General features: G+C 34.7%; 1 protein-coding gene across 5 annotated transcripts in view; it reads right to left on the bottom strand.

Annotated features, from left to right (window-relative positions):
* The window catches only part of YTHDC1 (YTH N6-methyladenosine RNA binding protein C1), a 38207-nt gene that overhangs the window by 4858 nt on the left and 12011 nt on the right, over positions 1 to 21338 (bottom strand). For 3 of the 5 annotated variants that reach the window (XM_019962835.2, XM_019962830.2, XM_019962831.2), the window contains exons 4-12: positions 20896 to 21322; positions 15693 to 15782; positions 15168 to 15221; positions 14496 to 14590; positions 12263 to 12371; positions 12036 to 12153; positions 5018 to 5102; positions 3674 to 3840; positions 1068 to 1150 (exon numbers count right to left, since the gene is read on the bottom strand). In XM_019962835.2, coding sequence (XP_019818394.1) covers positions 1068 to 1150; positions 3674 to 3840; positions 5018 to 5102; positions 12036 to 12153; positions 12263 to 12371; positions 14496 to 14590; positions 15168 to 15221; positions 15693 to 15782; positions 20896 to 21322 — 1228 coding nt within the window. The remainder of the gene's footprint in view (positions 1 to 1067; positions 1151 to 3673; positions 3841 to 5017; positions 5103 to 12035; positions 12154 to 12262; positions 12372 to 14495; positions 14591 to 15167; positions 15222 to 15692; positions 15783 to 20895; positions 21323 to 21338) is intronic. The other 2 variants (XM_019962833.2, XM_019962834.2) reach the window with 1 other exon arrangement.

Below are 21338 nucleotides of genomic sequence, written 5' to 3'. Positions count from 1 at the left end.
ATTCTTCCCATGATATAATAGTGAAGCTATTAAGTGATACTATTATCATACTGTTCCATTTTCAGATTTTCTTCTCGGATTACATGATAATTAGAAAGTAACTAAATAACTTACTGATATCACAGAATTATAAACTGTTAGAGAGGTTTGCATATGGATCTTCTAAATCCACACCCCAATTCTTGCTAGACAGAAATTTCTTCATGCTGCACCATAGGAAGGTAAGGACAGAGGAATTATCTTGAGGACACTGTAATAGGTCTTCCTTAAAACAAATGTTTACCTTCCACCTTGAGAATACATAAGCCTTGCTAAGTCAACCAAAGCTTTAAAAAATGCAAACTTAAGGGGAGAAAAACAAAATTAACGAAAGTTGTAAAAATTAAAATATATACATTTTAAATGAAAGAACCACAGTAATCAGAGAAATATTCTCCCCTCTTCTTCTCATAAGAACTTAGTAAATTAAAATGTGAAAAAGTTTAAGTGGCCAAGTTACTGGGGAAAAATTTTACTTCTTCAGAATATCCCATTTTGGAGAAGAATGAGGCTTATCAAGCCATCTGTCATGTAACAAGGCTGTAATGCTCACTAACACCAACTTCCAAATGGTCTGATTTTTATAAGTGTATCACTGACTGTTTTAAATAAATATCTTCTCTTTAACTACAGTGTGCCTTTTTCAACTCCAGTAAGGGAAAGGTTAACTGAAAAGCTGCTTTTAGATTACAAACCAAGCATTTCCCATTCCTCTCTAAAAATATGAAAATCAAAGATGTATTTAGAAAAATACAGCATAATTTCAGTTTCCAATTAAAGCTTTCTACCACAGGAAATACTAAGTATCAAAGAGAATAAAAATCCTAATAAGAGTGTAAGTTCATTGCTTTCCCTATTTAATCTTAAAACACAAGTGCAGTTTCCATTTCCTACAATTTCAGGTCATTAATAGCTGCATCCTAAAGTTTTCTCACTTTTAAAACTATAGGGTCATGATAGAAGATTCTGTGCTGTTGTTGTTTTTAATCATTTCAAGTCAAATATCTGCAGGATTATAAAATATTAACCTGGTCTCTGATGAAACTCAGGGGCATAGTCAATCCTTGGTTTCTTTCTGCTGTTATGAATATCATAATCTTCTGGTCGACGCCTACATAAATTAGACACATTAGAAATTAAACCAGAAACTGCTAGGAGAACAAACAGCAAAGCAAGAGTTTCTGACAGAAATAAGTACAAAAAAAAGCTCATTATTTCCTTTAGAATAACAGCCTCGTCTTTCGTGAACATCTTAAAATCTCTAAATTTTAATTTCTCAAATTCTTATACACCAACCTTTAGATGTATTGCTAGAAAGAAATATATTCTCTAATCCTTGTGCTATGATCAGACACTTAAAAGTAATCTGTTCAAAATACGTAAATCACATTTTAGTTATCTAAACAAAAGTAAATGAGCTAAAGCTAATATAAATATCCAGTTTAACAATTAAAACACTTTTCTGAATAAAGTCTTCATTCAGGTAAAATAAAGGGGAAAAAACTTCTCATCATTACACAACAGGTAACCCTAAAATCTATATATTTAAACTTATTAGTGTCATTTTAGGTTAAATCTGAATAAAATTATGTATTTCTTAAATATTTTTCTTCTGCTTTGTACAAAATTATACTTTTCACATGATCATACAGAAAATTTGATACTTATTAAAAGTTATTTTACAGGAAAGTTTTAAAAATGTTTAAATACTTTGAAAAACTAATTTCTAAAGTTAATAACATTTACAAATTGTGGGAATTTTTTCCCAGAAACAATGCCTTAAAATAAACTGGCAAATAATGGGGCAGAGTTTTAACAGAGTTTCATAATACAAATTCAAAATGTATTCTTTAGAAGGTGAAACTTTACTATCTGCAGCAGGCTGCTCTTCACGATCTTCCATAAATCTCAAAGGTTAATGTAACCATTAAGGTTAACGTATATACATCATGAAATACACTTCATTATACTTAGCATTTAATAAAGAGCTATACAAACTAAAAAACAAAATTTCAGGGTTTTTAAGGTAATAATAAATATGTCTTTTTACCCTTGTCAAAATCTCTGTAATAACCTGGGCATCACTAGCTTTCCAGTTATTTCTGAATGTTTACTGCTTTCATAAACTTCTGTAACACAAGTTCACTCAAACTACAAAGCTGCAATAAACCCAAGCCCCCCAACATAATAAAAACAGTTGCATCTACAATAAATAAGACTAAGAAAATTAAAAACTGGTTTAAAAAATAAACATACCGCTTTCCTGTAGTTTGGGGAGTGCATTTACGACCGGTATAAAACATGATAGTAACAGTTCATAAAGTAGTCCAACTACTGACTTTAAGCTGTAAGCCACATACAAATATGGAGGCCCTGGCAGGCTTGAGAGGAGTAGTGGTGTAATAAGTATAGTTTACAGTCCATTGCAAATCTGAGGTAAAAACTTCACTTGTATGTACTGTATTGCACTGGAAATCTCTTAGCTTAAAACTTCAAAAGACATCTTGGTGATCAGTCCTTTTAGGCCAAAAGTAAGGGGGCTCTGCCAGGTTTCCTCCTACCTACTTGACAGTGTCCTTCTTAAGCTCAAAGAAAAGGGGACTCTTGTTGGATTATCTGTACCTACCACAGGATGTTTCCACCAAAAGGAAACTTAACCAAAGGTTTCATCCCATCAACCACACATCCAACAGTCTTTAGCAGAATATTTTAGATTTAGCTGTATGCATATCTACTCAGGGTAAGGTGTTGGGTGAAGGGCTTAAATCAGTCCTTTGCAAAGACTTCTCCAATTCTGTAACAAGTTAAAACCCCTTTTCCTGGAAAATGCTGTTTAGTTCATAAAGTAGTGATCAACAACCATGGCGATCCTCTAAAAAACACTTTAAGTCCACAGGTACTGCCAGCATCTGGAAAAGCTGTAAACAGACACAGCAACAGCCCTTCTTTTTGGTTTGTTGCCGGGTCTCCCAGGGCCACTTGATCCCCTTTGGAAAGAACCTAGTTTTCAGAAGCTCAGCAAGATGTGTGAATTCACGGGGTACATGTTAGACAATATTGAGAATGGGGTTAACACATCACGATGGTAAAATCTGAAACAGTCCCAACAATGCTCCTCTTGAATATCAAAATAACTTAAAATATTTTATCCTCTAATAAATGAGGCGTCATCTTCTGAAAAAATAATAGTGATCCTTTATAAAAGTCCCATATCTGATAAGGTTTATCCAGAGACACACCTGAAAGAAAAGGCTTTTTACAAAATATTAACAATTTTTGCAAATAAAGACTTCCTCCTCTTCCTCCTTTCTAGCCTGTTCTTAGCAACAAAGGCCTACCTCATTTCAATGGTATACATTGTATTATCAGATTACTATCTAATCTAAACTGGTTATCACTCTTTAGCAGATAATTTTTTCTGCATAAGGAAAGATCCCCATTTTCCTCTTGAAAAATGACTGAGACCAAGGTGACCATCTGAAATCCTCAATGAAGCCACAAACTAGTCCATGCAGCTTGATTTGAGGATTTTCTCTTTCTTCTTTACCGCAGGACAAACTTTTGACGAATCATATTCCTCCATCATGTTATTCTGATATATGTGCCTATTATCAGTCCAAAGAACGTTTCTAACCTTCCCACATCCCGGACTGGTTCTCGACGGGATGGTCGTCCTCTTGATCGGGGCTGAGAATGCATTCTTCTCTTGTGACGCATTTTATGAATGACCTGATACAAGTCAATACTTTCATCAGGGGGAAATAGAAGACAAAGCTGGGTTCCACATTCAAGTTCAATTTCCTGGAATAAGAAAGCAGTAATTTACAAAATGAAAAAAAGGAGAAACTTTTGATAGAGTTGTTGTATTTTCCTGATGTACAGAACAAAAATAGGCTGACTTGGAGGTTTCCTTCCCAAGGTTGATGATCACATGAGATTCCAATCAACTTCCTTGAAAGATTTTAAAAAGCTTTTCAAAAGTGTTTCATGTATTTATGTAAGGGGAAAAATGGTGTCCCTGGTGGCTCAGACAGTAAAGAGTCCATCTGCGATGCGGGAGACCAGGGTTTGATCCCTGGGTTGGGAAAATACCCTGGAGAAGAGCATGGCAACCCACTCCAGTATTCTTGCCTGGAGAATTCCCATGGACAGAAGAGCCTGGTGGGCTACAGTCCATGAGGTTGCAATGAGTCAGACACAAATGAAGGACTAAGCACAGTACAGAATCTCCAAGGTTAACTACAGAATCTGTGACAGTCACCCTCTGTAACAAAGGAATATTTCTTTGTGCAAAATACATTAAGTATCAGGATGAAGTCATCCATCTTAATACAATGGAGAAAAAATGTTTAGTGTGTCAACAATTTTCATGGTTATGAATTGCTAAATGCACTGGAATATATTAACAAGGGCAAACTAATCTATGGGCTTTATATAATTTTTATTTTAAATTACCAACATTTTCACTTACAAGCAATAAAAACTTGGTTCAAAATTACATTTAGAAAACTAAGGGTCACAAGCCTAGGTTTATTTTAAATCACTGCACATTTTTAATTTTATCTGCAGACTCGACAACCTGCGTATACACATACTCATCTCCTTTTAATAGTTTCTTTCTATTCAGAAAACTTCAGTAAAGATGTTAAGTGGCATTTCTAAAATGTATCAGAATCTGTTAAGCAGTAATAATACAATGAAAAACCTAAACCTAAAAGGTTTTTAAAATCGTGCCAGTTCTCTTCAAAAACTTTTCCTTCAATTGTATAAATCCAGTACCAAATAAATCTACCTTTCTACATTAACGGAGGTCATATCAAATCAGTCATAATTACAGTAATCACAAACTCCAAATAAGAATATTTTCCCCAATCATTCTCAGAAATTCACTCAAAAATGGTTTTAAAATATCTTTCAATAAAGATTTCTATAAGAGTGATTAAATATATGTTTTTTAGAATCAATTAAAACAACAAACCTGTCCATCACGTCCAATCTTTACCGGCTTATGTTCATTCCAAGGATTGGTGAGATGAGCTGACTTAGTAAAGGGTAATTCACGCCTAAACACAAAGTGATATCAATTATACTATTTTGCAGAATCTTTTAAAGACCTTATACTACTTTAGTAATGAATTCCTATTAATCATGACTTAAATGCGACTAAATAAGATTGATAGAGATTATTTCCCAGAAACAAAGCCACATTCAGAGACACACTTTTCACATTCTCCTGTATTCTCAAAAAGAAAAAAAAAAGCTAAATATGCTTAAAAATATGAGCTAAGACACCAAGACAGTTTGGTCTCTCTCAACTTTTCTGAACCTGAGTTTCTTCATCTTATAAATATAAGGATAGTGCCACTCTCTTCAAACTTGTTTTAGGTAGCTTGCAAATGAAATAACACATCAAATGTTTACATCTTATATCTATGTACTAAAAATCTTGTATATTTTAATAACTGATCAATAAAGAGATGAACTTTAACCAGGCAGTTAATACCACATGAATACATGTCCCCTACCCTTGGTTCAAGACTGCTTTCCCAGATTCAATTATCTTCCCCTTTTGCTAAAGCAATAATACAAAATTTTATACTTATAAATTTACATATTTGCATGTATTAATTATGCACTATCTCTCCTCTTACACTACAATGCTATACTTCATTTTTTATTAATTGGAGACTAATTACTTCACAATATTGTGGTGGTTTTTGCCATACATCGACATGAATCAGCCACGGATGTACGTGTCCTCCCAGGTGTCCTCCCCCTGCCACCTCCCTTCCCACCCCACCCTACCCCCTTTTGGGTGGTCCCAGAGAACTTGCTTTGAGTACTCTGCTTCATGTCCTCTATTTTACATATGGTAATACACATGTTTTAATGCTATTCTCTCAAATCATCCTGTCTTTGCCTTCTCCAACACAGACCACAAGTCTATTCTTTACATCGCTGTATCTTTTGCTGTCTTGCATATAGGGTCATCGTTACTGTCTTTCTAAATTACATATATATGCATTAATATATTGTATTGGTGTTTCTCTTTCTGACTTACTTCACTCTATATTATAGGCTCCAGTTTCTGAGCCACAGGGCAAAATAGTCTCGCCAAGTTTAAAAAAAAAAAGATACCCTGCATTTTTATAGCACAACAATGAACATAAACATGACAAGTAATAAATACCTGTTGCCAAAAAAAATCAGAAATTAACATCATTCAATAATGTTTCATCTATTTGTGTATAAAGTAATGCCAAATTAAAGAAATGCTTTAATTAAAGAACTATATCTACAAATAAAACTGCTCAAAAAGCATACAAAGATGAGTAAGATAAAAAGCTTTAATTCCTAACCTTTTTTAAACAGCTTTCACCAAACAATAAATAAGCACACACAAGTATTTTGTAAAAAGAATGAGTACCATAAACAGAGTATAGAACTTTTGCTTTTAATGTGAATGGTCGTATTTGTCTTGGCAAGCAAGAAAGAAACAAATAGAAAATGCTTCTATATGCCACCTGGTAAAGGTGGCATAAGGGATAAGCCTGAAAGAAAAGTGACTCAGGAAAAGTCATAGGTAGAAAGGTAAAGCAGAGATACTTCTGAAGCAATGAAAAGGACCTGAGTGAAGACATAACAGAGAAGAAAAATTACATGCAAATGACCTGGTCCAATGGACAAGCTATACAACCATTTACTTCTAGCCTTATGTGAATTTTCTTAAAGATGAATATTAATGCTCAAAGTTTGGACTTTTTTAAACCTCAGAAAATATTTTTAACATCTACAGGAAAAGATTAAAGTTACAAAGTGGCATGATCTGTTGTGGTGGTGATGTAAATGTATGGGAAAAGTGAGCAGTGAGTGGTGGAAATAAATGCCCACTAGGTACTACTAAAAGGCCTGAATCTTCATCTAAAAGACATCTTACCTCACACATCAAGAGTGGTTCAAGAGTGTATACAAACAAAAATATATGTGTACATATATACATATATACACACATCCCCACCCCGCCACTTCAGGGAGGGCTGGGAGGAAAGAGATCATCATTAAGCTAAACTAAAGCCATAGCAAAGCCTAGAATATCCAGACACAGATCTATAGTTAAAAACTGTATTTTAAGTTTCTTATATTTTTCTTCTAAATTGCCAGTTAATAAGTTACAGAAAGGAATAACCTACAACCTTCCCTGGTGGCTCAGATGGTTGAGTCCACCTGCAATGCAGGAGACCCGGCTGGGTTCGATCCCTGGGTCAGGAAGATCCCCTGGAGAAGGGAATGGCAACCTACTCCAGTATTCTTGCCTCAAGTTCCATGGACAGAGGAGCCCGGAGGGCTACAATACATGGGGTTACAAAGTTGGACACGACAGAACAACTAACACTTTCACTTTCAACTACCAAAGCACAGGAAGGTTTCAAGTTATTATTGCACAGAATTATCACTGCTATTTAAACATTAGCCATGGATTACCCTTGGTCCCAAAAAAAGGCATTATGTTGAGCTGGTTGAGTCACTTGGGGTTAAAATTCTTTGGTGGTTCTTTGATGGCACTGGTTCTAACTGAATTCCAGAGACATATGCCCACTGTTTTGACAAATTATTTAATCTCAGCCTGAATATCACAGGGAACTATGACGCTTTAAGTAAAACAGGGCTCAGGTTAAAACTAAGAGAAATGGTACATCTGTGGTTATCACGGGTATATAGCAGGCATCCTAAAAACTAGCTTTTGAGCAGACATGTAAGGAAGAGGCCTACAGATGTTTCTCTCTACTGTGAGTATTCTAGGTAACATGGCAGTGATTCTCTACTTTAAGGAGCTTAGTAAATGGGGCATATTTAAAAAAAGAACATGAACTGTACAAAGACTCTGTATATACTAAATAGTTGGTCATTAAAGCTAACAGGAATAGCAGAGAAACCATGAAAGAAAAGAGAAATGGGTTATTTGGAATGGACCCGATAGGGGTGAGGTTAAAACACAGATTTAATTCTGGTTGAATAATATTTTATAATTTTAGTCTTATTTTGATCTAACTCCCAGTGGCAACTGGGACTTTTTATGCATGCTTCCTTCCTTATGTGCTACCATGCACCATCTAGTCTTAAAAACTCAAGTGTGCCTATGGGGCTTCTCCGATGGCTCAGTGGTAAAGAATCCACCTGCAAATCAGAAGATACAGTAGATACAGGAGACTCAGGTTTGATCCCTGTGTTGGGAAGATCCCCTGGAGGAAATGGTAACCCACTCCAGTATTCTTGCTTGAAAATAATCCTGTGGACCGAGGATTCTGGCAGGCTAAAGTCCAAAAGGTTACAAAGAGTTGGACACAACTGAGTGAGTGAGCATGAGTGTGTGCATACAGGTTTGAGGCACATGTCAGAATCCTACATTCTAATAATCAGATACTGCTGATGCAAGTGATCCAAGGACCACACCTAAAAAAAACTCAGAGCCAGTTATTAAATCCAAAAGGCACTTAAATAAAACTCTAGTAACTATCATATCTGATTTATATTTATTAAAGTTTAATCCTTTTAAACTGGATCATCGAAAAAGCAAAAGAGTTTCAGAAAAACATCTATTTCTGCTTTACTGATGATGCCAAAGCCTTTGACTGTGTGGATCACAATAAACTGTGGGAAATTCTGAAAGAGATGGGAATACCAGACCACCTGACCTGCCTCTTGAGAAATCTGTATGCTGGTCAGGAAGCAACAGTTAGAACTGGACATGGAACAACAAACTGGTTCCAAATAGGAAAAGGAGTACGTTAAGGCTGTATAATGTCACCCTGCTTATTTAACTAATATGCAGAGTACATTATGAGAAACGCTGGGCTAGAGGAAGCACAAGCTGGAATCGAAATTGCCAGGAAGAAATATCAATAACCTCAGATATGCAGATGACACCACCCTTATGGCAGAAAGCGAAGAAGAACAGAGTGAGAAAGTTGGCTTAAAATTCAACATTCAGAAAACTAAGATCATGGCATCCGGTCCCATCACTTCATGGGAAAGAGATGGGGAAACAGTGTCAGACTTTATTTTTCTGGGCTCCAAAATCACTGCAGATGGTGACTGCAGCCATGAAGTTAAAAGACGCTTACTCCTTGGAAGGAAAGTTATGACCAACCTAGATAGCATATTGAAAAGCAGACACTACTTTGTCAACAAAGGTCCGTCTAGTCAAGACAATGGTTTTTCCAGTAGTCATGTATGGATGTGAGAGCTGGACTATAAAGAAAGCTGAGCGCCAAAGAATTGATGCTTTTGAACTGTGGTGTTGGAGAAGATGCTTGATGTCCCCTAGACTGCAAGGAGATCCAACCAGTCCATCCTAAAGGAGATCAGTCCTGGGTGTCCATTGGAAGGACTGATATTGAAGCTGAAACTCCAATACTTTGGCCACCTGATGTGAAGATGACTCATTGGAAAAGACCCTGATACTGGAAAAGATTGAGGGCAGGAGGAGAAGGGGATAACAGAGGATACGATGGTTGGATGGCATCACCGACTCAATGGACATGAGTTTGGGTAGGCTCCAGGAGTTGGTGATGGACAGGGAGGCCTGGTGTGCTGTGGTTCATCGGGGTCGCAAAGAGTTGGACACGACTGAGTGACTGAACTGAATCATTTTAACACTAACAGTTATAAGTAATTCTCATTTCATATGGAGAACAGTTCAAGTGACTTACCCAAGGAAATATCAATGTAATAATATCATGTGCCTCCTCAGAACTTTTAAGTACTATAAAATTACTCTTGAACATACTTGTGACTTTTTCTTTTTAAAGCTGTATTTTTTTTAATTTAAAAATATTCTTTTCAGGTAAACCTTAAAACTTACTTAAAAATAAGAATTACTACCCCAAATTTTGCGAACTGCTAGAAGGATGGACTATTTGAATTTTTACCTCTTCTGTTGCTAATATAAATAAGATAGTAAAACTGCCAGTAAGTCAATGAAGAAGAAAATGACACAATAATCTGTGTATAAATTAATTTTCTAAAATTGAGAAATTTATCAATAATTTGAAAATAAAAGTTAAATAAGTAAAATTCAAAATAAAATTTGCTACCACCAATCTAAAACTGGGTAATTACTTTTCTTCTATTCCTAAGAAAGCATCATCTCCAAATATCTTTCAGCGACACCAGTAATGTCTCTAGTCATAAAACCATAGACTTAGCAAACCTTTCCTTTGGCCTTTATCTATCAAAAAAATTATAAGTAAAAATGTCTCATCTCTAAGAAATAACTTGTCTTCCCTATAAACTACCACCAGATTTCTAAACTTTGTAATTTTGATTATGATTAATTTTAGAAATAAAGAACTTCATTTTAAAACCCTGGGTACAATGGAGTATGGGAATATTATCTATAGTCTCACCATGCTAACAATGCATTTCAATGTAATTATGTATCCTTTCATCTGTTAAATCTTTCCATGTTACATGTATTACATTACAAACCATAATTTACTTAACCAATTTCCTGTACAAGAGAATTTAGATTGCTTCTAATTTTTCCCTATAGAAAGTAATGGTGATATATATATATATCTCTAGCATTTTGCTATTCCATTAAATATCAACATAGTCTGCTGTATCACTGCCCATGTATTTTCATAGTTCTTCACTGTCCCAAAGTAAACGTTTAACTCCTTAGGCTGACCCACATTAATAATAATCTTTGCCTTTTGTTGTTCTCTTTACTGACTCTGCTTCATTAAAAAGGTGGCTCCCTCTATCACCCAACATACCCAACACCTCCCACCCCCAAGGTTTCTGATTTCATAGTTCTTCTGTGTGTTAGTTTGCCTTCATGAAAACAAATAGCATTTTTCCTTCTTATCTAATTCCTCTATCCCCCTCAAAATCCACCTAAGTCAACTTATAATACCAAAAAATCCTTATGGTTCCTTTCAGGTAATTCTTATTTAACTAAAATTAATTTTACAAGTAGTAGATTTGTGCATGCCAAGATCACTTAAATAACTAGCTTTTCAGACTGTTGAAATACCTTTTTAGGCCCAAGATGGAGTCACTCCTGCCCAAGGTGCCAAACCAGCAAACTGAAATTTAGGTAACTTTCATGTCCCTATAAATGCTCCATTTGACCAGAAATGCAGTATGTCCTACCAGCCAGTCCCCAAACATGAAGCCAGCTCTGGGCTTCCTCATTCCAAGCAAGGTTGACAATGCTACCCCACCCAGTCAAATAATCTCTTATTAGTATCTTTCTTATTCATTACTATTTATCCTATAAAAGCTTTCTGCCTTCACCCCAGCTGGCAGTTCCAGACAACAAACTGTCCATTTCCTGAAGTGTTAAGTTTTTCTGCATTATCTAAACTGACTGTTTTAATCTTTTTTTTTAAAACAATGTAAAATCATTCAGTAAAATCAAAAAAAGTAGTAAATAACTCTGAGTTCAAAGTAAGTTATTTTTATAACAAACATTTAAATCTTAATTACTTCAGTTTCAAGAATCACAATGCTAACTAACATGACTTTGCTAACTTCCTTAAAAAACACTACTTGTTCACAACTAAATCAGTCAACTCCAAAATGTTATTCAGCCAAGCCAAAGAGTGACTATTTTCCTACTTTACAGTAATAAAATGCCAAGTTAAACCACTAAATATAAATGTTAAGTAACATTCCAAGCATTTGTCTGGTTCATAAATTCTGCTATGTTACTAACACAGAGAACCAATGAAATACATAAAACTCGTGACTAAATCTTTGCCCTATGCATCTTAGATTATAAAGGTTGTAAACAAAGTATATAATGTTATTTTTACTTTCAATATTGTTGAATAAACCCCACAGGTCCCAATCAGATTAGGAGTAAGACCAAAAAAGGGGAGAATAATTAGGATAATAGATTACAACTACATACATGTTAACATTATCAACTGGTAGCCCACTTAAAACAAGGGCAATTTTAATTATCTACAGTGAAGTGTGTAATTTACCTGCAAATCCAATCAATTTTAAAGACACCTCCCAGCATTTTAGCACTCATTCCTGCTGGAAGTACCCAATGTATAGGAGATCCTCCATGATGTGATTCTGAAGAAAGTCTTGCAAATCCTAAGGGAAGAAATTATAATGTATTCATGCAAATATAATTAATGTTTTTACATATCCAATTTATTTTTACCCTGAAATTTCCCTTGAAAAATTAACAATGAAATTTTACCTTGAAATTTTCCACTCTCTCTCACAGAAAATATTAAGATAACGCTCCTTGCAGATCTGAATGCAACATTCAATTTCTTCTCATTTACAGGCAGTGTAGACCATACACCCTATATAAATGATGTGAAGATCACAGATTGAAATTAATATAAATCTTTTATGTTTCCAATTATATTTGCAAAAGACCAAGGCTACCAATAAGCTATTATGAATAAAGGTCCTATTTATCAGCAGTCAAAATAATATAATACTCGGGAAAAATATGGAGAAAATTAACCAAACTTAACAAAAATATTAAAACTATGAGTGAAACACACGAGGGCAGGAGCTGACCAAAACATATGAGCTAGAATTTTATACAATAAAAACAATCACCAACAGTTACTCTAAATTAGAACCATTTACTACCAGAAAAACATTTTGTTTGAAAGTGAATCACAATGTGTACATTTCTTCTTTAAAAATTGTGTCTAAACTTTCAATGGCTAAGTCAGAGATCTCTTTTGGTAAATGTCACAATACACTTGAAAATATGTGTATTATTTTCAAATATCTCTTGACATTGATTTCTAACATAATTCCACAATAAGAGAACAGACTGTATGATTTCAATACCTTTAGACTATGAAATTTTTCACTTTGTTTTACATCCGTGGATATGTTCCAATTGTCTCCTGGATTACAGTCTATGGTAACATGAATAGCATTTGTACCCTGCTGTTGTGTGAAAACTGTATAAAATCTTAATTATGTTGAATTGGTTCATAGTGCTTTTCACGTCTACTATACTGTTCTACTTTTGTATATTCACTCTGTTAATTTTAGAGTGTGATACTGAAACTCCAACAAAAAAAATCTTAATTCATCTACTTAAAAAGTTAACTGTAATCTGTAGTGGAATTATATGTAATTTTGTTCTGTAGTATCCAATAAATGTGTTATCCTAGTTTCATAATTTGAAAAAACAAAAACAAAACTTGCTCAAGGACTTTCCTAGTGGTCCAGTGATTAGGACTCTGCACTTCCACTGAAGGGCACGCAGGTTCAATTCCTGGTCAGAGAACTAAGATCCCACATGTAGTGTATCAGGGCCAAAAAAATTTTTAATTTAAAAAATAAAATAAAAATAAGTAAAATAAAAACTGCCTAATGATGCAAAAATATGTGAGTAAATCACAGGGAAGAATTTCTATTAAGTTTGAATCCTTTTTCTTTTCAATTTAAGTTCAAATTTTCATATACCAATAGTTTGAAGACTTGTGTTTTATGTACAGCTGGAACACAGCTACCATTTCCAAAGCATTTTAATCAATTCTTTCTTCATGAAAGATTAAGAGGCAGAATGGTAAAGTAAAGCAGAAGCTCCAATTCAGTTTGATCTGCTGATACATACTAGATCTCATTCACACTAGATGCTTAAACACTTTTGCCTAAATCCACTCCAGCTGAGGAACAGAATAAATTTCCATTACATAGTTATTTGGCATATTATTCCTTCCATCTGTAAAACTGAATGGGTTAACCGCAAATCAGAAATACAGAATCATTATACTGACAGAAATATCTTTAAAAAAATGTTTAGTTTTACCTTTCTTGAAGTCAGTGGAAACTGTCTTAAACCAAAAATATGAAAACACTGTAATAGTTTGTATAAAAAGTAGATGTATTTTACAACAAAACATTAGAAAAAAATTAATCTTACAACATCTGACAGCAACCAGGTATATCCCTTTTGTAAAGGCTAGGGTGGGCCTGTAAACTGAGTCTTCTCTTTTCTTTGAAATCCAAGTGATCTTACTTTTGAGATTCTCCATAGAGGAACACCTTCTTTGCAAGAAAACCTCAAGGTGGAAAACAAGCAGTAATACAAAACAAAAACTGGCTGACTAAAGAACCTTTTTAAAAAGTGTTGGTATAATAAACTAGCAACTGGAATAAAGAAACACAAAACTTGAACCATTTTTGCAGTACAATGTATAATGAAATATATTCTTCAAATATTGAATAATTTTACTTCTAAACTCATCTTCAGAAGACTTAAAATAAAACTTAAAGTTACTACTTGGGTTGCTTAACCAGTTAAAAAAAGCAGACCCTGCAGGGCAACTGTGGGAAAGAGCTTTAAAGCTTTAATGAATATTACAGTATCTCATGTACTCAAGTGATAGTTAAGTCCACCTTCACATGTAAAATTTTCAAGGTTAGGATAGTTTCAACAGAACTGATGCTAATACCTTAGCTTTGGCAAGGGACACATTCTCATGGTTGTTACTCTTTATGAGAAAAAATCTTGCATCCTGTAGAACATATTTGAGTTTACTGGTTTGATCTGAAAAAAAGAAATCCAAACTGATTAACCAGAGGCCATTATCACACAGAAGAATTTAAGTTGTACTAACTGAAATTAGCCCTCCGCAACCCAGCTAAACTTTTAAAACTCATAATCACCCATTCAACCTGAAAAGCTAAGCCACAACACGTAGTAAAGCAAAGCTAAGAAAAGACACCAGCATTTTGCAAGAAGGCAAACCTAATATAGTAATGTTCCGATATATCAGATCCATATTTTGTGTGAAAATAGCTATAAATTTTATGGATTTTTATCACATTAACCATTTAAAATTGTAATAAATTCTTATGCTATTAAAATATATACATATTTTTTACACACACATCATCCACTCTGTCCAGAAACTAAGGTAGCTGAAGATGTTTGCTATTTTTCTAAAAGATATGGCAGCAAAAAGTGAATACAGAGCTCTGTGTAAGACATTATATTTTCCCCCCTTAATGCAATATATCAGAACATTACTACATTAAAACCAACTATTAATGGAGAACCAATAAGGCAAAATAATGACTTTAAGGCAGCATGCAATGAAAACAATTTCAAATTTAAATGATACCTTTTCGGACAGCACGAACGGAAGATGATAATTTCTCATGCTTCTTTTCTGAACCTGTATTTAGCCAAAGTACATTTGTTCAGATTGGGCTTTAATAGAGATAAGACAAAATTTCTACAGTCTTGTCACATAAAGTTCTCATTCAAGACAAATTATTCTTCCTGGCGCACCCACACACACAAAAAAAATACTTCTCAATGTGTACGAGTGTTTTGCTTTTTGGGTTGTTTGGATGTTTTTAAAAATATTTGAACAATTTCTCACTCAGAAAACTAGTCACTGAATCATCATCTTCCAAGAAAAAAAAAAAAAAAAAAAGTGAAATTCCATTTAAGCAGTAACAGAACAGGATTAAAATAATAAGAAAAAGCTTAGTTTCTTCTAGAATTATTACACTGAACATGCCAGAAATCAATACTAATGAACATCAACAAGTTCACGCTAAACTACAGCCTCCACACTTTTTACAGCAGATTACATTAGAATCAGTCAGATATGATCACAAATAAGAGTAAATGAGAATACCTGCATATGACTCCGATGCAGAGCTTCCACTTCTATCAAAAATAATAGGAGATATGCCTCTAGCTCTCTTTCTTTCCTTCTTTTTCTCATCTAAGAAAGAATAAGACAAGATTTTTTAAAACATTACAATGTAAATTAATCAAATAAGGATGTATCATGTCTAGATTTTCCCTAACCTCTGGATTTTCATTACTAACCTCTCCTGACCCACTTAACTTCCTCAGAAGAAAGTGTTCCAATCCAGACACTGTTCAAAAGCTAAGCACATTTTTTATTTCTCCCACCAATTTGAATCAAATAAAAATGCACAGCCATTAATTAAAAACTACTTACCCTATATATAAAAGAAAGTCTTTAAAGTTTTAAAAGGCGGGAAAAAAAATTCTGCAAAGCAAACACTACTTTTCTTTCAATTAAATTTATGGTGTTCCCTCACACCAGCCAGAATGGCTGTCATCAAAAAATCCACAAATAATAAATGCTGGAGAAGGTGTGGGGAGAAAAGACCACTCCTACACTTTTCTTGAGAATGCAAATTGGCACAGCCACAATGGAGAACAGTATGGATGTTCCTTAAAAAACATTCAGCTAGTATGACCCTGAATCCCACTCCTGGGCATATATCCGGGGGAAAATATGATCCTAAAAGATACATACACCTCAATGTTCATCGTAGCACTGTTTACAACAACCAAGACATGGAAGCAACATACAGTCCATCAACAGAGGAATAAATTAAGAATAGGTGATACATATCTACAACCGAGTATTACTCAGCCATAAAAAAGAATGAGAAAACGCCATTTCCAGCAACAGAGATGGACCTAGAGAGTGTCATACTGAATGAAATCAGACCTAGAAAAATATCTTATGACATCCCTTATATGTGGAATCTAAAAAGAAATGATACAAACTTACAAAACAGAAACAGACTCATAGACTTCAAGAACCAATTTATGGTTGGGGGTGGGGAGTGGGGAATGAGAGGAAGGGATAGTCAGGGAGCTTGGGATTGATATGTACATACTGCTGTATTTAAAATGGGTAACCAACAAGGACCAACGGTATAGCAGAGTAGGTACTCTGATCAATGTTATGTGGCAGCCTGGATGGGAGGGGAGTTTGGAGGAGAATGGGTACCTGTGTATTTATGGCTGAGTCCCTTCCTTGTTCACCTGAAACTAGCACAACACTGTTAATCAGCGATACCCCAATACAAAATAAAGTTAAAAAAAAATTACAATGTTCCCTTCTATGCACCAAGTATCACTGTTTTAAGTCCTCTTTTAAAAAGCTTACTATCATTCTTCAGCAAAATTCCAAGTCTGATTTGAGATGTCCAATGAACCCCAGAACTCAAAGGTTTTCAACTGTTCAAATAAAAAAAATTACACTAAACTAGTAAGTCCCTTCTGGTTGTCACTGCTTGCTTCTGTGTCTTCAAATACATTCTTTTTGACCATTTCCTTCCTGAATTACTGCTTTTCAAATTCAATTCAAAATTTATCTCTAAAATCTCAGTGATGGTCTGTATAGTGCTATTAAAAAGCTGGGAATCTTCAATAGACAGAAAAGGTTTGCATTACTTATAAAAACAACTTCAAGCTTAATTTGGAACTTTATAAGCATATAAATGAAGACCTAAAATGGAATTAGGCTCTCCTGTCTCTGTTTATCAGTATTTTAATTACTTCATGATAAGCACCTTTACAGCTAAAAAAAGGAATATGATGGGAGAAAACATATATACTTATTTTTATAAAAATAAGAGAATGTTATAACAGTAATCAACGATCTTTCATATAAACTTCTTTTTAAAAGCTTTAAATAGATTATCTCCCTTAAACCTTAAAACAAACTCGTAAGATACATAATACCATTATTCTCACTTATAGAAAAGGAAACCTCAACTTAGTGGTGTGGTTAGGAAACTTGGCCAGGGTCCCATGGTTCCTGAGTGGCAGATCCTAGTTTCTAACTTGAAAGTACAAGACAAGAGCTCTATTCTTATTAAGAGAATAGAAAAGATATTTTACTACTGTTCTTGAAAGGGGATTCTAAGTTTAAGCTAGTTTAAAGAGGGAAAACTACAAGGTAATAAGTTCCTTCTAAGTAAGCATTTCTCCCCCTTGTAATTTACTACTAATACCTTCTCCAAATAAGATTGTTAACAAGTTTATAAATGATGCTGATGTTTCTAACTCTGGCAAACAGAGAAAGGCAAGGCAGTACATACTGACACAATTTCAAAACCGAGCCCATTTAAAGCTAGCAACTGGGGAACATACTGATATTCATATAGCTAGCTATAGAAAAAAGTATTCCTAGGCCTGCCGGCTTTGAATAAGACCTAACTTTCAAGTTTTAAAATCTTCTCCCTCAGGGTAAACTGTTAAGACTTGAAAAGAAATTAAACTGAAGTTTTAGTACAAAATAACTGAAAACCTCAACCAAACAGATGAGAAACAGGAGTTTTTGTCACATCCCAAATCTCTTCTCTCATCATGCCTGTTTTGTTCACTGACTACACATTCTTATATAGCATCTAGCATACAGAAGGAACTGAATTCATTGACTCAATTGACATGCACATGAAGGAGACTAGAAAAATAAACTTTGTTTTTAAAAAATCATTCTAAATTATTTCTTTCAAAATGTCTAACACGTTTCTTTTACTTTTTCCTATTTGAACCGTTAGGGAATCTAAGCATTACAAGGTTTCCCTGGTGGCTCAGATGGTCAAGAATCTGGCTGCAATGCAGGACACTCAAGTTCAACCCTGGATCGGGAAGATCCTCTGGAGAAAAAAATGGTAATCCACTTCAGTATTCTTTCCTGGAGAATTCCACGGACAGAGGAGCCTGGGGAGCTACAGTCCATGGGGTTGCAAAGAGTCGGACACAACTGAGTGACTAACACTTCCACTTCCACACATTACAAATTGATCACAAAGAATAATACAACTCCTACTGCTGTTTAAAAATAATACTTTATGATTATAAGTACTAAAAGAATCTCTCAACTAAGATGATGCAGGAAAAATAACAGAAGCAGATCTTGCCCAACAATTTTTATATAATGTTAAATATTGTATTACCATGAAAAATCTCCAAGGAGTTTTTATCTTTTTTGTACAACTAACTTTCATTGTTCTTAAGTTTATGATCCCCTCTCCTGACTATTATTCTCAGATCAAAAAAAAGTCACCTAAAAAATAACCTTTAACAAGCACCAACTGTGTCACTTTTATTATAAAAGGAAGTTGCTAAAGTTCAGAGGAAAAAATAAGGTAAAATAAACCAGAGGCTAGAAAATTCATGACAAGGAAACTAAACTGTCATTCTTTGTATTTAAAAACTGGTACCCCTCTTTTAAAGTTTCAGGTTCTTTTTCTTTCACAGTAATAGAAACTGCTCCGTGATAAAAATAATAATATCCTGCATACTAAATAGTCTTTAAAACATGTTCCATGTAAAAGTCACAAAGCTTCCTTTAATAAGGAAAGTAAGAGTTCCAGGTATCTCTAACAATAAATCTCAACAGTTTTAATATCCAGGTTTTCTAAAAACCATTGGTTAGTATTCAATACAAAATATCTAATCTACAAAAAACATAAAAAGTATGAATAAGTATCTTGCTAAGTATCAGCATCTAGGAGCTTATTAAAAATACACGATTTCAGGTCTGATCTATTTATACAATCTCCTTGGCATGCGTGTTTACTCGCTCAGTCGTGTCTGATTCATTGCAACCCAATGGACTGTAGCCTGCCAGGCTCTTCTGTTCGTGGATTTTCTAGGCAAGAATACTGGAATGGGTAGCCATTCCCTTCTCCAAATAAGTCTCCCCTATTTAACTTAAACAAGATAAACATTCAAGTCAAAGAAATATCATTCCTAATGGGGACACCAAAAAGAAGATTCCTACAATAAAATGTCCCCTACTTTTCTATTTTCACACTCTCCACAATAAATGAACATTCATTCAAACTTTGAATGCAATTTTTGTTCTCCATCCATTATCATAAATTATAAATGCATATCCCATCAGTCTGTGCAAAGTATGATGGAATAATAGTAATAGATTCCACAAGTTTTTTTGTATTAAACCCAACTACCCATCTGTTCAGTTTAACTCTTTAACCACCTTCAAAAACCTGTCTACCTCCCAAACCTAGAACTCTGGTGAGTAGAAGGCTAGCAGCCCTTCAGCTGTCAACTGGAGAATACCTGGCCATCTGCTCTAACATTTACACTATCAAGAATATGATTAACCAACAATGTACTACTAAAATGATAAAATTCTATAATGACATTGTAACTATCACATATATCAAAAGAACAGAACTTTTCTTGTGTTCCAATGTTTGTTACATTTGGCCTATGTAGCAGATCTGGTTGCACCTTTACATTAAGACAGCCATGGCACTATAATCATCATATAGTGGCCAATGATCTTTAAGGACCCTGACCTCTCCTTACTCTACCTTCTGAATTTCTCCCCAAAAGAGGGTCCCCTCAGCCTAGTGACTACAACTATCTACCATTCCTACTTTAAGTCTCCTGGGTCAGAGAAAGTGGCAAAGCATCTAATATTCTTTCCCAGTCTCTCCACAAGAATTTTATACTCTTATTTTCCATCTAATACCTTTTAAACCCAGCCCTCTGGAGGCATTGCCTCAGTCAGTCAACCCAAAGGTATAAAAATAAAAGTTCATGCTCCCAGGAGAAAAACAAAGTTATTTTGATTTCTGTTGCCACATGATGGAAATCTAGAGGCATTTAACATGAAAATACTGTAATACCTAGCAGATAGGTTCCATATGAATATACTTTAAGTACAGCAGTGTTTAAGCTAGTGTCGACTAGTATGTAAATCTAAGAATTTATAACAATAAAACCTCAGATATATTTCCTTATTAGAGAAACAAATGAAGTAATGTGCATTTGCAATACAATTAATTTGGAGCTGAGAAACACCTTTACTAAGATATGTAAATCTTATTCAAGTGCATAATACATTCCAAAACACACCATATTTAAAAAAAAAAAAGAACAAAAACACAGCACAGTCTTACTAACATCCCACAGTGCCTCGCCACAGTGCCTCAAATTTCATAATTCAATTTTAAAATATTCAAGAAGAACACCAATCAAGTCAACTAAAAAATAAAAGACAAACTTTAACATATAAAAATTAGTACCTGATCCATCTGTTCCTGAACCAGATCTGACAGACCCATCCGTGAAGGTAACAGATTCAGAATCAGAGTCGCTAGCCTCACTTCTAGTGTCATAATCATTTCCCTCTTCCTTCTGGTCTCTCTCATCCTGTTCATATTCTTCTTCCTCCTCTTCCTCCTCTTCTTCCTCCTCCTCCTCCTCTTCTTCCTCCTCCTCCTCCTCTCCATCTTCATCCACCTCTTCATCTTCCTCTGCATCTTCTTCTACCTCTTCGTCTTCCTCCACATCTTCCACCCCCTCCTCCTCATTCTCTGTGTTGTTGCCTTGCTCATCAGAAGAACCACTGCTGCCAGTCTCGTGGTCAGAGCCATATTCTTCAGAGTTCACTTCCTCCTTAGAAGACTGGCTGGATCTGCTTGCACGTCTATCCACTTCAAGCCCAATTCTCTGATGTTTAAAGAAA

The sequence above is a fragment of the Bos indicus genome, chromosome 6, assembly GCF_029378745.1.
Source record: "Bos indicus isolate NIAB-ARS_2022 breed Sahiwal x Tharparkar chromosome 6, NIAB-ARS_B.indTharparkar_mat_pri_1.0, whole genome shotgun sequence".
NCBI lineage: Eukaryota > Metazoa > Chordata > Mammalia > Artiodactyla > Bovidae > Bos > Bos indicus.
The sequence above is the reverse complement of the archived record's forward strand: the minus strand, read 5'-3'. Positions and strand labels throughout refer to the sequence as shown.